Source organism: Wasmannia auropunctata, unplaced genomic scaffold, assembly GCF_000956235.1.
Source record: "Wasmannia auropunctata unplaced genomic scaffold, wasmannia.A_1.0 LD336051.1, whole genome shotgun sequence".
NCBI lineage: Eukaryota > Metazoa > Arthropoda > Insecta > Hymenoptera > Formicidae > Wasmannia > Wasmannia auropunctata.
In genome coordinates this window covers 487,811-502,944 of record NW_012026839.1, presented here as the reverse complement: position 1 = coordinate 502,944, position 15,134 = coordinate 487,811, and the positions used below count along the sequence as shown (strand labels likewise).

The following is a 15,134-nucleotide window of genomic DNA, read 5'->3' as shown; positions in this document are numbered from 1 at the left end:
ATAGAGAGAGAGAGAGAGAGAGAGAGAGAGAGAGAGAGAGATAAATGCGACAGAGAGAACATCATTAAATTTAACACTGCAAAAGAGAAAATCTTACCGACAAACAAAGTATCTAATGACGTTCCTGTGGCATACAAGAACGGTATAAGAATCACGATTCTGACTAGGTTCCGCACGATGGAAATATTTTCTAAATGCTGCCTCTATTTTGGGCCTATATTGCGAGAACTGGAATATAAGTAGATTGGATTATGGTACGATATGAGAATTCCAATTTTAAAATTTTTCCAATATATTCGATAACGCAAAAACGCGATCAGTTATATTCTGCTCACATGTTTCTCAAGCTTCCAGCAAACAAAGGGCATCTGCTCCGGAGGGCTAAACGAACCTTCGATTAACAATCTATCATTTTCAACTGGCACATTTGCAAGATACTTTTCTATAATTTTGGAAGTCTCCTGAGCGCGTGTCATTGTAGACCTCACTACGAGCGAGTACGGCAAGTTTAATTCCGCTAGCCTCTTCCCCGTTGCTTCAGCCTGCTTTCTGCCTTTATAGGAACAAAATAGGTATAGTTTTATAAGAAATGTTTGCGCTTATCACATCGTAAATATTTGCATGAAATAAGCATGAAATTAGAGGACTGTGAAGGAAAAAAAATTAAATAAAAAGCCTAGTTGCACACAATAATTTGCATCATAAGCTCGTTCAGAAAAATAATAGCAAGCAATGAATATCGATGTCACACTTTCGAAACATCGCTAGTTTTAATAAAGCGTAACATGTTAATTATATCGGACATGTCCGATGAGAGAACATATTGGGTATCACGAATTTTATTACATACTTGTCGCAAGATAACTTATTAGCCATCTTCGAATGCGAGTCATGTAAGTAGACAGAAAGCGTATTATCCTAGAGCAGCAATACCCAGGGAATGCTATACTAGAAGAATTCGTATAACATTCTTTTTGGAAATTGTGTGATTTTTTTTGCCGGCTACGGTGGCAAATTATTGTGAACCTCCAGGAACTTTAATCCGAGATGCAAATACAAAACTCCATCAATAACAAGATAAATGTGATCTATTAAATAAGCGGCGCCAAATATTAGAAAAGGAAATTTTACATGCTTCAGAGATTATTCAGGGAAAAAGCTCTTGAGATGTGATACATATCGAAAATAAAGATCAAGAAATCATGATATGACGATTTGGACAACCGTATGGTACTCTTTAATGGATCGTACAGAAAGTATACCAGGCATCATACCAAGTTTAGTCAGCACTCTCTCGTCTATCCTTCCATTCTTGTGATATTGTCCGTGGCGAATCAAGGCTATGTATCGCATAGCCTTTGCTTTCCCTTCGAACTTTTCATTGTACTTATTTGAACTCATATCGTTCTCGTCCTTTATCTTCGGCTTCGCCAAGCTCTTTGGATCTCGTCTGTAAACGCAAACGTCGCAACATAACTATCACTTTTTTTTTCACTTCTGAGACAATGACTTTGAGCAAACTGACTTTGATTATCTCGTTATGTAAGACGTACGGGAATTCTAGATTTTGAATATTTGGTGAAACCGTCTCACGGTATGCAACAGTCAGGAAAATAAAATAACGTAAGGTAAGGCCAGAGTGGCAACCGAGGAATATTTCGGGAAATTCTATGTATAAAGAACCAAGGAAGACCTTGGCAAAAACTATAAGTCAGGATGGGCATTCAAAGAGAAGATACTCGTACTTTGTCTCACTTTATTAAGTTCATAGCACATAAAAAAAACGTAAAGCAATAAGACATAAGCAGTAATAAGTGAATGGGCAATCACAGTAGAGAATGTAAGATTATTGCTTAATTATGTTTTCTACTGTGATTGGTAGATTTGCTTACTGCTTTACGTTTTTCTGTGCCATGTGCTTTACAGTCGCTCGTCTCACATGACTTCTCTTCTTTTTTTTTCTTATGGGCCTACCCTTCGGCGAAGTTTTATACGCTAAGATTCTCAAAGTCGGATGATGCAATACTTATGTCGCGTGTTGATGTAACTGATGCGGAAAATCGGGAATATTGAGATTGCTGAGTCCCCGCACGTTCTCTATTTCTTAAACGGTGTGATGAATTACTAAGTCACTTGATGAAATATTAAAGCGGAAATTAAGAACTAAAACGTCGCGAAGATTCTAGAATTCTAGATTACTGAATCACTCAGCCACAGACGTCCACCTCAATCGTCCGTGGCTCGCGCACAAATCCACGGACCACGTCACCACGACTTCTAGTCCTTACAACAATCAACGATTGAACAATGACGATCTCTCCCGGCAATCCCGGCTGATATACTCTTCTTTTTCATACCCTTTGGATCTCCTTGGCCGGTACATTCGGAACACTCGGATTACCCGGCAACGTTGGCGGTCGGCCTGCGCCCTCACCTCCTCAACCAATCGGGCGCCCAGTACGAGTCTCGATACGCTTGCGCCGTAGCGCCATTAATACTATCGACCAATCTCACGCGAACAAGACGGTGCTCGGGCCGCTCGGGGCTGCGTTCAGAAATTTCGCCCAGGTGCATCTAGATATCATTTTATTCTTATTTAACATTCGGTGAATAACAAAGATAAAATGATATACCGTGAATTTTTGAACGCATCCCGGTAGGGAAAGCGCTGCATAATCCCTTACAGCTCGGCCATTCTGCGCAGAGCATTCGATCCGAATGTAATTACAGGCATACGTGAAACAAAACTTATAATTGTAGGATAACGCCAATAGATACATGGTTACATAATTTTTTGTATAATACCAATAGCCATTTTACTTTTGTATCGACCATAATGTGATCTTACTCCAATCGTAAAAATTATACAAAAAAAAGATGTGATCTCAAACTGTAAAAATGTGTATAATGAAAATTAAGGAGAAAATTATTTTATAATATTAGAAAATTGCAAGTATATTTAGAAACACGCATACATACAATCCAAATGCTCAAATGACGATTTTTGTAATTTAAATAGATATTCTAGCTGAGCTAAAAGAAGAAAAAAATATACATGTATATATAATATATATTCAGATGCATGAAGTATTTCTTTTATTAAAAAAGTTACACAAGCATTATTCAGGAATAACTTTCTCTAAAATTCTATTTAGTCGATGTGTATCCATTTCTCAGCATATTTATTAAAAATATTTTTAGAAAAATTCAGCCTCTCTTCCGCACATCTGTACAATTGCACACAATTCCATCCAACGTGAAAGCCATGTGAAAAGCCATGTGAAAAACATTATCTCTGCGATGATATGAGTACGTCGATTTGTACATATGCTTATCAATGAGATATCATTTATATACGTATATCGTCGCGTATACAAGCCGTGCATTTTTAGCTAGATGTTATATCCTGTGGTAGCATGTGCCCTGTATCTCCTAGACAAAAGAGGGTAACTCTACCACTGGGAAGAATACAGAGCCAGGTGATGCTTGCATGTTTCAAGCATATCCGTAGCCATGCTTCTGGTGGAAACTGTAACGCCCTTAAAGGAAAATCGAAAGACATGTATATACATGCGACAGAGAGAACATCATTAAATTTAACACTGCAGAAGAGAAAATCTTACCGACAAACAAAGTATCTGATGACGTTCCCGTGGCATACAAGAACGGTATAAGAATCACGATCCTGACTAGGTTCCGCACGATGAAAATACTTTCTAAATGCTGCCTCTATTCTAGGCCCATCTTGGAAGAACTGGAAAATAAATAGGCTGAATTATTATGCGTTGCGAGAATTCCGATTTAAAATTTTTTTCAATATATTCGATAACGTAAAAACGCGATCGGTTATATTCCGCTCACATGTTTCTCAGACTTCCAGTGACCAATGGGCGGTTCCGGAGGTATAGGCGCACCTTCGATTAACAAGCTGTCATCCTCAACTGGCACGTTTGCAAGAGTCTTTTCTATAATTTTGGAAGTCTCCTGAGCGCGTGTCATCGTAGATCTCACTACGAGCGAGTACGGCAAGTTTATTTCCGCTAGCCTCTTTCCCGTTACTTCAGCCTGCTTTCTGCCTTTATAGCAACAAAATAGGCATAGTTTTATAAGTAATGTTTGCGCGTGTCACGTCTTAAATATTTACATGAAATAAGCATGAAATTAGGGGACAGTGAAGGAAAAAAAATTAAATAAAAAGCCTAGTTGCACACAATAATTTGCGTCACAAGCCTGTTCAGAGAAATAATAGCAAGCAATGAAAGAATATCGATGTCACACTTTCGGAAACATCGCTAGTTTTAGTAGAGCGTAACATGTTAATTATATTGGACATGTGCGATGAGAGAACATAGAGAGAACTGGGTATCACGAATTATTACATACTTGTCGCAAGACAACTTATTAGCCATCTTCCAATGCAACGTCATGGAAGATGTAAGTAGATAGAAAGCGTATTATCCTAGAGTAGCAACACCTAGGGAGTGCTATAGTAGAAGAATTCGCATAACATTCTCTTTGGAAATTGTGTGGTTTTGCCGGTGTTACGGTGGCAAATTATTGTGAACCTCCAGGAACTTTAACCCGAGACCTATATGCAAATACAAAACACCATCAGTAATGAAATAAATGTGATTCATTAAATAAGCGGCGCTAAATATTAGGAAAGGAAACGTCACGTGCTTCAGAGATTATGCGGAGAGAAAGCTCTCGAGATGTGATACATATCGAAAATAAAGATCGAGAAATCATGGCGCAACATATATTAGGACAACCGTATGCTACTCTTCAATGCTGGATTGTACAGAAAGTATGCCAGCCATCGTACCAAGTTCAGTCAGCACTCTCTCAGCGTCTGTCTTTCCATCCGTGTGATACTGCCCATGGCGAATCAAGAGTACGTGTCGCACAGCCTTTGCTTTCATCGCCTCGAACTTTTCATTGTATTTGTTCTCATCGTTCTCATCCTTCACCTTTAACGGCTTCACCAAGCTCTTTGGATCCCGTCTGTAAACGCAAACGTCGCAACATAACTACCATTCTTTTTTTTTTCACTTCTGAAACAACGACTTAGAGCAAACTTTGATTAATCAGCGATTAGCTTATCAAGTAATATCTGTATCATTTCGTTAACAATTACTGTGATTAAATGTAATTTTATTTATAGATGGAATTATTAATATTATATTTCATATATGGCAAAAAAAAAAAAACATTAAATCAGCGAGAACGAATTGTATAACAAGAAATTTCGTTCCAACAATTTTTTTGTAGATCGAGTCGACCGAGTTTACTTTCCGCTCCCAACGTCTCTCATGCGTGACGGGGAGAGACAAACAGACACAACGCGGATTCACCTGTCCCAGTTGTGGTCCCACTTCACCGAAGGCGTGTAATTCGTCGTCCACGAGTTGTGGACGCGCAACGGCTCGTGCACGTTGCCGTGCGTGCTGTAGTAATAGATTATCGAGCCGCCCACCGCGCCGAGTCCGAGGGCCCACTTGTACAAAGGCGAGACTGCCGGCATTTTCACGTACACACGGAGACGAGGGGATAACTGGGAAGAACTCGGAACAACTTCGACGCAGCAACGTCGCTCTCGAGTCTCGTCCAAACGGCGCGGCGAGTCGGCGACCAGCGGCAACCTAACCCGACTCTGTCCTATCCTATCCCTGTTCGACCCTTCAAGCGACTTGAGTTTCGTCACTTCCGCAGGCCGTCTTGATTCCGTCACTTCCTGTGTTGTGTTTCTAGTTATCTATGGAGTCGCGCGTCGCGAGTTGTCAGTACTCAAGCATACTCAAGTATTGCTCTTGACCTCGGGTAGTGTGGGTATGCGTGGTTCGGGACGATCGAAATCGAGCGAATTAAATGTCCGCCACACGTGGGAATCCGTCGCACGTTGAAACAAAGTTAATCCCTCGCTTTTAAGTCCTCTCGCTCTTCCTGTCGAACGCCGTTTCACAGCCGTCCGCTTGTCCGGTTATATTTATCTTCGCACGTTGTGCAAGACACTGCAGGTATCCGTATATAAGTAATTTCGCAACACTCCGGGGGAACCTGTCAGACCTGACGAGATGTTGACTCCACGCTTCGAGCTCACGCAGAACGACGAGGAGGTGACGATGATCATCCACGCTCCGTACGCGAATATAAAGGACGCGGAGGTGTCCGTCGACGGGACGGACTTTCTGTTCTCCTCCACTCCGTATTTTCTCAGGTGAATATTTTTTTTTCTTTTTTTTTTTGGTAAATTCGTCTGGCGGTTCCTCGACGAATATTCTCTGAATTGCTTGACGAACAATTTTTCCAGACTGCAGCTGCCGGGCAAGATAGAGGAGAACGATTTGTCCTCCGGTTCCTACGACTGCGACAAAGGTGACTTTACCTTTCGTTTCTCCAAGGTGAACAAAGGGGAGCACTTTGAGAACTTGGAGATGATAACAAGCCTTATGGCGCCGCCGAAAAACAAAAGCGTACTTGTCATACCTAACATTGAAGTGATTGGTAAGTTACACAAGGATACGAAATGTGAAAGTGTGATATACAATTACATCGCGTAAGCAATACCGGCACACACCATGTCTCCTCCCAATGTTATAGGTAATCCATCCGTGACTAAGGCAGATATAAACGAAACGAATGACATAGGTGATTTTGCAAATAACTTACCCAAGGATGATTCTGGTGAAAACATGCCAAAGCTTTTGAATGGCCCAAAGTATGGTTTTGCTAATAGAGTATCGGGAGCTTTATTGGCCTTTGAGGTACGTTTTTATAATCTATTCTGACGTCATTAAATTTTATTATAAGTGCATAAATCTTCCATACTTTGTTTTAATGCTCCGCTCTAATTATACACAATATGAAATTAATTATACTGTCAGTAATGTGTGTTGGTTCCCCAATTTAGGCAGCGTGGCTCAAGGAAATAATAGATCTTCCCAATCCTGACGTAACTCCTGAGCCAGAAAGAAAAGCTTTGCGAGAACAACGTGAATCAAAAGATTTCTCCGACGAACATTACGTAGCAGATTTAATGGAGCTACGATTCACTGGGCCACCCTTAGAATTTGAGGCGGAATGGGAGACCCTGCAGAAAGATCAAATCGCGTTCAGCGAAGCCGAGGTCGATCTGCTAAAGGAACTTCCAAACAAAGAATATTTATTAAATAATGAAGACCAAAAGCAATTATGTTTTAATCTAATCGACATCTTGTACGCCAGTTGTTTCAATTATCGAACAACGTTTGGGGAAAATAATGTAGAAAGCGCTTGGAACATCAATAAATTAAGTTCTACGTTATGTTGGTTCCAGGTAAGTTTATCGATCAGCAAACTTTTCCCATAAAAAAAAAGAGTGCATACGAATTAATTTCTATTACATATTTTCAGAGTTTTACTTCTCTAGAAGAAGTTATAAGAGCGTGTATTCGAAGAGCGCTTTGCTACCCACTTTACAGACACTGGGAAATTTCTGTCAAAGTATTCGAAGACGTTAAAGGTGTTCTGTCGTTAGGTCAGTATAAATTGGGATGTCAAAATGTCTACACTTACAATTTTATTTATTTTGAATATTTTCATTGTACAGGAAAGAAATACATTATTAAACGCTTCTGTGAAATACACAGTCTTTTCAATACTTCGCACGAACCAAGGTACATACTGAACCAACTGTACATAAAGGACTTTTTAATTTGGCTGCAAACGTTACCCGAGTGCGTAATAGAATCGCTTTGTTCTGCATTAAATGACGTGAGTACTCTTGAAAGTTCTCTCACTATTCGTATCTGGCACGCCTCACCTGCCCATCTAAATTCTTATTTTATATAGATTCATCCAACCAAAGCGAGTATGGGATTCGATTTAGAGGAACTGGAAGTGGCAGCTCGTACTATTCAAGAGGAGGATCTCATCATAGAAAATAGTATTCATAACATGGCCAAGAAGCTCGAAGCAATGTCCGCGAATCAGTCTGATAGCACACAGGAGACGTGAGTTGAAAATTACTGCTCTGTTACTTTCTTATTGCGGTAATATTCTACATATTCTGTATAATTTTGTTTTGAAGGCCAAAGAATGTATGCCATGTTAACCACAAATTTTTTAAGTATTTGTAAGTATTTTCATATATCTGGCTTGATTGTTAACAATCGCTGTTTAACGCCATCTATATTTAATGGCCATTTGTATTATTTATTATTATTATTTTTTTAATATTCTCTTTATATTTTACTCGGTGATTAATGTAACATAATATCTAACTTCTTTTATTACATGTTGTATAAAATAACTACTGTATATAATACTCTGTGTAATTGCTGTTTGGATTTTTCGAAACAAATTTTCATTATATCAAAAGTCTGATAATTCAAATTTGCAATAGATTTGTTACTTAACCTTTCAACTTCATATTTTATATTTAAAATTATATTAAAATATAGTAAATAAATTATTATTGTATAAATATAATACAATGTCCTATTTTTTTATTTATTTTGAGCTGTAAACACGATTGTCATAATTCTTATTGAGCACTTATTTTTATATGTTGACGGCCAAGGTGTATAAGATTATAATTTTCTGTTAAAAACAAATTCCTTCCTTTTCCGGCGGTTGAAGCAGTGATGCCAGAATTTGGAAATGAGTCACCTTAGATTATTATTAAAAAAAATAAGTTTGTGATATAAGTTCCCAAGAGGGACAAACGGATCGCTTCGTTTGGGAGTCGAAAGGTTAAATAACTAAAAGTTTACGAAAGTTTTCATTGGTGACAATTGGCCGAAGAATTTTTCGATCCAAATAGTATTTGAACCTGAATATCCGAGTTCTCAGATATCTGGATAATAAGAATCCTGGGAATGATAGTTTTAATAATATGCATGATTGAAGCATTTTTCATAACACTAATTATTTCAAGGCATTTCATACTTTTTTTTTAATCATTGTATATAAATGTAGATTATCGAGCAGTTCGAGTTCAACGGATAGCAGTGATACGGACTCCGATACGTCAAGCAGCAGCAGCAGCAGCAGTAGTAGTAGCACCAGTCTAGATTCTGATGACTTAAATGAGCCAAATGAATATAATGAATGAAAAGAAACTGATAGCTCCTATAAATAATCATTCACTTGTTACATGACGTAAAATAATCTGACGAATTAAATTAAATTAAATTAAACTTTTTCCATAAATCATATATTTTAATTAAGAATTATAAAATATAGCGATACGTACGTGATTATTTTTTTATACATTTATATAAATATTCATTATTTTATGTGTTTTACATTTATGCGTATACTTCGTGATGTATACGTATAAGAGTCAGATGTTAAGATCAAGATGTTATGATGTTTAAAAATAATCTTCCGAATGTACTATGTTAACGAAATTGCGTTAATAATAAATGTATATATGTATACAATATATATTTGAAAACTTTTGACGTTATATGAATTGTGTGTAGAAATAACAGAAAAAAATCAATGTTTTTATTAATAAAATAATATTTTTTTAAAGAAACCTTGAGGTTTATTTATTCGATCTGATCGAATGAATCCAAGCGTTTAAGTTTCATAAATATTACAAATACTCGAGTGAATGTCAAATCTCGATTTTCTTTTAGGTCTCATATCCTGACTCTAAAATATCTTTATCTGCTCAATATTAATTAAAATATTCAGCAAATTGTAATCAGGCAGAAATTTCTTCGGATTCTGATGGTACTGAATAGGGAAATGATAATAAAAAACATGGTTTATTTATTTAATCTATAATCGATCCAAGATAAAATATAATGTTCCATTAATTTGTATCGCATCTCTTCTTCCCTACTGACCTGATTATTAGCATTAATTGGCCTGGAAGACTCAATCGTGTTTGAACCAACGATATTATGCAGATCAGTGGAATTTCCAACACTCGGATCTTCTGTGATACTCGTATTCGAGTAGCTTTCTTCCTGCTCCGAGAGACTCGTCGCGTGATCGTTGACGTTAGAACGATGCTGCTCATTATAGTTAGTCTAAAAATTAAATTTGTTTTAAAATATCGGAATTAAGTGTTAAATTATGCTATTAAAAATGCACGACAATGATTACTATAATAATAGTTTATAGTATTAAAATTATAAAATTATAATGTTTTAATTGTTATACGCTGAATGCGCGCTGCAGAGATTACCGTCGAGTTATCGTAAGTATCGTTAAACGTTTCGTTTCTGTCAGCGATGTCATCTTCGTAGCTCTTCCAATAGTCCGCTACTTCGCCGTACAATCCCGGGCTTTCGTTTCCACCGAACGTATACGTCTGCCTAGTGTTCCCTTCATCCGCGTCTGCTTCCGTCGTTCCCCAATCGTATTCTTCGGAACTTGCTGCGGAAGACTCGATGGCCTTGAAATTCACGAGAGAAAAATTCTTAATCTCAATCAAAAATTTAAGATAAATATAAAAAAGAATGAATTCTTATCGGTTGACGACCGAATACCTCAATAGAAAAATAGCCCGAATAAAACGCAAGAAATTAAGATATAACGGAGCTTAAATTAACAGGAAATGCGACAGGTGTGGAGCAATACCGGAGACGCGATGTCCACTCTCGAGTCGGCATGCCCGTGATAATCGGGGTCGCCGGTCTTCAGAATCAAGTGCGTATGCTTCTTCGTCTTTTTGCCGTTTTTATGCACGTGCGGCGCGTACATGATTATGCGTAACGGTAAAAACGCGTCCTCCCCGAAATGCTCGGCGTTCTCCGGTGTCGTATTATCTGCGGGATGACGATTCGTAAAATTGTTAGAATAATTAAAACGGTATTAACACCAGATTATTATCATTATCGCCCAAACGACTGAAATCGTTCTATTCGTCATCCGCGTTTACCTCGAATCTCGTCCCTGAAACTCGACATCGTGATCGTTTCTTCGTTCGCGGACGTAGAATCGCTTTCGGTTACACCGACCATCAGATCGTCATCACGCAATAAAATAGGATCCGTCGTGTCCCCGTGATTCGCGAGGATAAGCGAATTGTTGTTCGCCGGTGAATCAGATTCCTTTTTCTCCGAGGAAAGCACGTCTGGTTCGAAGGTCGTAGCAATTTTACTGGGAATGGTACCACCGTTCTCCGAGTTTTCCAAGTCCAGGTCTTCTTGATCTTGTGTGCCTACTGTATCCTCGAATTGGAACTCGGTCGCGTCATTATCATACCGATCATAAGTCGTGGACTCCGTTGGCGATTCCGTCGAGAGATCTGGACGATCAGTATCGTTCGTGATTTCCTCGAGGGGGATGGAGAACGCGGTGCTCGCCTCGCGCTGTTCTTCCAACGACGCTTGATCGTGGTATATAGTGGCGTTCTCCAGACTCTCGGTAGTTAACATTACTTCAGGTTTAGTGTCGGTCTCGCGATGCGTCGGACTCGACGTTTCTTCCTCGGAGCCTTTTGTTAATTTCACGACTTGGTCCTCGTGATTCCGCGCTCGATAGATGGCGGGCTAAAAATTATTTCCGAAACGATAATCCACGTTACTGTAATATTATTTCGACATCAGGGCCGCGCTGCGCGAGAGATAAGCGTGTCGTATTTAAAGAAATGCGCTCACATCGCATCCGCCGCACGGGTCCTCCTTGTACGTGGACAGTATAGCCGCTTTCACGTAAGGAAAGAACAGGATACTCCACGGCACTATCACGTGGTACGTCAATTTTCCGCATCTAAAATCATAATCAACAGATTTTTTGCGTTAATTAAGATAACGGTGTTCATTTATAAATCAACTGAAGAATCCGTCTATCTATATATTCACTTTGATATCTCTAACGTTATTAAATTCTCTACAAGAAACGCGCTTACTTCGATCGTTCCGCGAATAAATTCGAGGAAGTGACGGTACAAAACAAATCAATCACGCCGCGCGTGCTCGGCAAATATAAATTTAATTGATATCAATTGAATCATCGGCTTCCGGACCGCCTTTTCTCTCTCTCTCTCACCGATCGATGACAATTGCTTGCTCCCTCGACGCGTGGAATCTCTCCCATATACGGGACTGCGGATCGTCCTGCAGGAAAATGATCTCCGATCCGTTGCCTTTGAGAAAATCCTCGTCCACGAAGCTCTCCATTTCGTATTTCGCTTCGATCTCCCGCCATGTCTCGATCTCGAGATCGTCCTCACTCCTCGACTTGTTCTCTTCTGTCGAATCGGAGAACGGGCTTATCACGAAGAACCGTATGTCCGGGAAACCGGACTTTCGCAAACGCGTGCTCAGCAGCTCCAGCCTGTGGTTCGATCAATAAAAAAAAAATTAAAATAAAGGTAAAAAGAAAGAAGGCAAAAAAGCACGGATTTTCTTCGATGCGTCGCACAATAAGCGTTTCTCGCGCGTCTTTTCTCACGTCGATCTCTGCAACTTACATGACCGCCTGTCGGAAGCTGTACTGCCAGCTCGGGTCCAGGAAGGCCAGCACGCTCACATGGCCGAGATGCTTCTTCCACGCGTTGACGAAATGACACAGCTCGTAGTGCCAATCCTGTTCCTCCTGCAGGTGCTCCCTCGCCTCGTGGGACGACGACCGATCTTCGTCGCTCGATCCGAGTAGGCGCGAGGGACGGGAATGGTACCTCGCCTCCGACGCGAGACTCGCCAGGAAGAACACGACCACCGGGAATGCGACCTTCGCGGCTAACATGGCACAACACAATAAAATGATGACTTTAACGGACCATCGTTCGACTCCTCGGGACGGAGACCCGGAGTGACGGGGATACGTTAATGCGGGGTTCGGCCTGGCCGCGACCGAACCGAAAGTGATTCATCCGAATGCGATAAAGAAGGAATACTTCCAAATATTTTCGTATCGCGTGGTCCAACGAGGCGCGATAGTAACGCGCGTGGTTTCAACGGGAAGACGCACAGATTACATGCATTTACGTATGTAACGCGCTGCACGCACGTGTGTGCATCGCATGTGTACATACACATCGGCGCGCGCGACGAACTGAGAGATTGACCTGGAATTGACCCGGAATCGCGTCGACGCGATACGCATACGGGTCACGCGGAAACTACAGCGTCTTTTTTTTTTGCCGCCGCGTGCCGTGAAGCACCCCTTCCACACACGAGACAAACGCGGCACAAAAATCCTTATATATGCATATATATAATTTTTTTTACGTCGATTAAAGAGAATTAACGAGCGCGCGCGAATAAATATCGGACGGCACGTGCCGCTCGAGAATGCGCAGAAAGAACGCGGAGCGATTTCGAATCGCGACGCGGCCGTCTGACGATCAGCGCGAATTAACGTTAATAGGAATTGATGTCTGGATCTATTCGCTGGTGAATATACAATCGGATTGCGATCGTGTGGTCCGACGGGTCGAGAGGGCAGTCGTGTGGATCGCTCACAGACACGCGCGCGCGTCAAAGAACTCGATGGAACAGAAGCCCCCTTGTCTTCGCGTCGTGCGTTATATGCTCTTTTACAGCCGGCGATTCCGTCGCTCTCAGTCACGTCCTCGTCTCCAAGCCCGACCGACCCGCGGAGCGTCTCCGTCCGTCGTGCTTACACGATCTTGAATACGCCGGAGAGAACCAGGGAGCACCGACTGCAGTCCCCGCGACGCGATCCTTTTCGATTTCCTCCGCGGCTGCGACGATGCGAACGCGAACGCGAACGCGACGTCCGAACGTCGGAGCGACCGATAGAATCTCTCGTTAGATGCGCGTGCAAGCCTCTTTCTCTTCTTCTCTTGATTCGGTTACCTAAAGAACGGGAGGAAGATGCGTTCGCTCGTGGCCCACTCGCCTCTGAACACGATCTGTAAATAGACCGTGAATATAATAAAGCGAAAGTTCTAACGCTTGTCTTCCAAATGTGGGATATCGTTTAACGTCATTGGTGTTTTGCAAAGCATAACAATGGGATTTTCAAGAGTTCTACCGCTGCTAATCGGAGCGCTTTCTCTATTTTCGAATATCGCCGTCGAGCGCGTCGACGACGACGACGGGGAATCCGATCGTGGCTTAGAGATCGGTATGAATGACAGCGTCTCCTCGACCTTCTTGAATGTCAGCCAGGAGACGAACGAGGATCAGCGTTATTGGTATGAGCACCTGGACAGCGCCGACAGGATGCTAAAAAGCAAAACGGACATCCTGTCCCGCCTCCTGAAGATGCACATAGATCAATTGCGAAATAGAACCGATCAGGTAGACGAAGATAGGACATATTTTATGTACCTTTTCCCTCCTTTTGTTTGTTCTCAACGAAGCTTAACGCGAGGCTTAATTAGGAAGACTCTAAGGCCCGGTTTCACAAATGTAAGATTAACTTTAATCTTGGTTTAACTTACTGTTTCTATAATTCTTAGATTCTAATTTTTAGATTAGAAAAAGATAAAGAAAAAAATTGAACTTCGGTTCAATCGAGTTAACCGCGAATTGTGAAACCGGGCCTAATCAGGGATCTTACGATTTTTAATTCAAATTCGACGATATCAGGTGGAACTGGTGTTCCTGGTGGACGCGTCCGGCTCGGTCGGCGCGGAGAACTTCCGCAGCGAGCTGAACTTCGTGACGAAGCTCCTGTCGGATTTCACGGTGGACACGACGGCCGCGCGGATCGCCCTGGTCACCTTTGGCGGTCGGGGCAGCGTGTACCGCAACGTCGATCAGATCTCCAGGCACGGGCCCAACGATCACAAATGTTACTTGCTAAACAAACAGTTCAGCAACATCACCTATAGCGGCGGCGGGACTTACACGCGCGGCGCGCTTCTCGAGGCGCTAGTAAATATCCATCCTGCAGTAGCATTTTCCGCTATTTTCTGCAGAGCAAAATCTGCGTGCAATTAATTGCAGTATAATTCAACAATCTGCTGCAAGATTTATGCTGTACATGCAAATAAACTATTTAAGGGGTTACACCACCTTGACCGCCTAAAAATCATAGGTAACTTTGGGAATTTTTTTTAGGAAAACAATAAAAGTAATACAAAATTCGTTTTAAGGCTTTAATAATACATGTCTTTAGAAGTAAAAAATATTTTTTCATTAATTTTTTTAATAAAATGACGACGCTGAAGCCATTTTATTAAACGTCGTTTTTGTAGCCACTGTCAAATCGGCGTT

The 15,134-nt window shown here is 41.0% G+C and overlaps 3 protein-coding genes and 1 pseudogene across 6 annotated transcripts in view; 2 read left to right on the top strand and 2 right to left on the bottom strand.

Moving 5' to 3' along the window:
- Positions 1-91: 91 nt before the first annotated feature.
- Positions 92-5,655, bottom strand: LOC105451477 (serine/threonine-protein phosphatase Pgam5, mitochondrial-like). 3 transcript variants are annotated; one of them, XM_011691941.1, is made up of 5 exons: positions 5,355-5,655; positions 4,826-5,004; positions 3,862-4,076; positions 3,624-3,754; positions 3,063-3,539 (listed from the first exon to the last, which is right to left on the bottom strand). In XM_011691941.1, exons 1-5 carry the CDS (start codon positions 5,522-5,524, stop codon positions 3,389-3,391), a joined length of 846 nt encoding a protein of 281 aa, XP_011690243.1. In that variant the 5' UTR covers positions 5,525-5,655; the 3' UTR covers positions 3,063-3,388. The 3 variants fall into 3 exon arrangements, with proteins under 3 accessions (XP_011690244.1, XP_011690245.1, XP_011690243.1); XM_011691942.1 differs by lacking the exons at positions 3,063-3,539; positions 3,624-3,754; positions 3,862-4,076 and adding exons at positions 92-228; positions 336-553 and having other exon boundaries at positions 5,355-5,628; XM_011691943.1 differs by lacking the exons at positions 3,063-3,539; positions 3,624-3,754; positions 3,862-4,076; positions 4,826-5,004 and adding exons at positions 92-228; positions 336-553; positions 1,275-1,450 and having other exon boundaries at positions 5,355-5,628.
- A 103-nt stretch (positions 5,656-5,758) lies between these two features.
- On the top strand, positions 5,759-9,523 carry LOC105451478 (protein SHQ1 homolog). 2 transcript variants are annotated; one of them, XM_011691944.1, is made up of 9 exons: positions 5,759-6,217; positions 6,311-6,504; positions 6,601-6,764; positions 6,911-7,315; positions 7,393-7,516; positions 7,589-7,752; positions 7,831-7,991; positions 8,069-8,113; positions 8,959-9,523. In XM_011691944.1, the coding sequence occupies exons 1-9, from the start codon at positions 6,075-6,077 to the stop codon at positions 9,092-9,094; spliced, it is 1,536 nt and encodes a 511-aa protein (XP_011690246.1). In that variant the 5' UTR covers positions 5,759-6,074; the 3' UTR covers positions 9,095-9,523. The 2 variants fall into 2 exon arrangements, with proteins under 2 accessions (XP_011690246.1, XP_011690248.1); XM_011691946.1 differs by lacking the exon at positions 8,069-8,113 and having other exon boundaries at positions 5,763-6,217.
- A 219-nt stretch (positions 9,524-9,742) lies between these two features.
- On the bottom strand, positions 9,743-12,969 carry LOC105451479 (annotated as a pseudogene).
- A 7-nt stretch (positions 12,970-12,976) lies between these two features.
- LOC105451475 (sushi, von Willebrand factor type A, EGF and pentraxin domain-containing protein 1-like) overlaps positions 12,977-15,134 on the top strand; it is a 14,805-nt gene continuing 12,647 nt past the window's right edge. Inside the window, exons 1-2 of the mRNA XM_011691939.1 lie at positions 12,977-14,213; positions 14,505-14,792. Coding sequence (XP_011690241.1) covers positions 13,923-14,213; positions 14,505-14,792 — 579 coding nt within the window. The 5' untranslated portion in view covers positions 12,977-13,922. The remainder of the gene's footprint in view (positions 14,214-14,504; positions 14,793-15,134) is intronic.

Excerpts from the sequence above, each read along its gene's own strand:
- LOC105451478 (XM_011691944.1), top strand. The coding sequence starts at position 6,075 with ATGTTGACTCCACGCTTCGAGCTCACGCAGAACGACGAGGAGGTGACG. Across the intron at positions 7,753-7,830 it reads TTTGTTCTGCATTAAATGAC|ATTCATCCAACCAAAGCGAG; the intron begins GTGAGTACTCTT and ends TATTTTATATAG. Across the intron at positions 7,992-8,068 it reads TCTGATAGCACACAGGAGAC|GCCAAAGAATGTATGCCATG; the intron begins GTGAGTTGAAAA and ends TTTGTTTTGAAG.
- LOC105451477 (XM_011691941.1), bottom strand. The coding sequence starts at position 5,524 with ATGCCGGCAGTCTCGCCTTTGTACAAGTGGGCCCTCGGACTCGGCGCG. Across the intron at positions 3,755-3,861 it reads ACTGGAAGTCTGAGAAACAT|TTCTTCCAAGATGGGCCTAG; the intron begins GTGAGCGGAATA and ends TTTATTTTCCAG. Across the intron at positions 3,540-3,623 it reads ATCAGATACTTTGTTTGTCG|GGCGTTACAGTTTCCACCAG; the intron begins GTAAGATTTTCT and ends TTTTCCTTTAAG.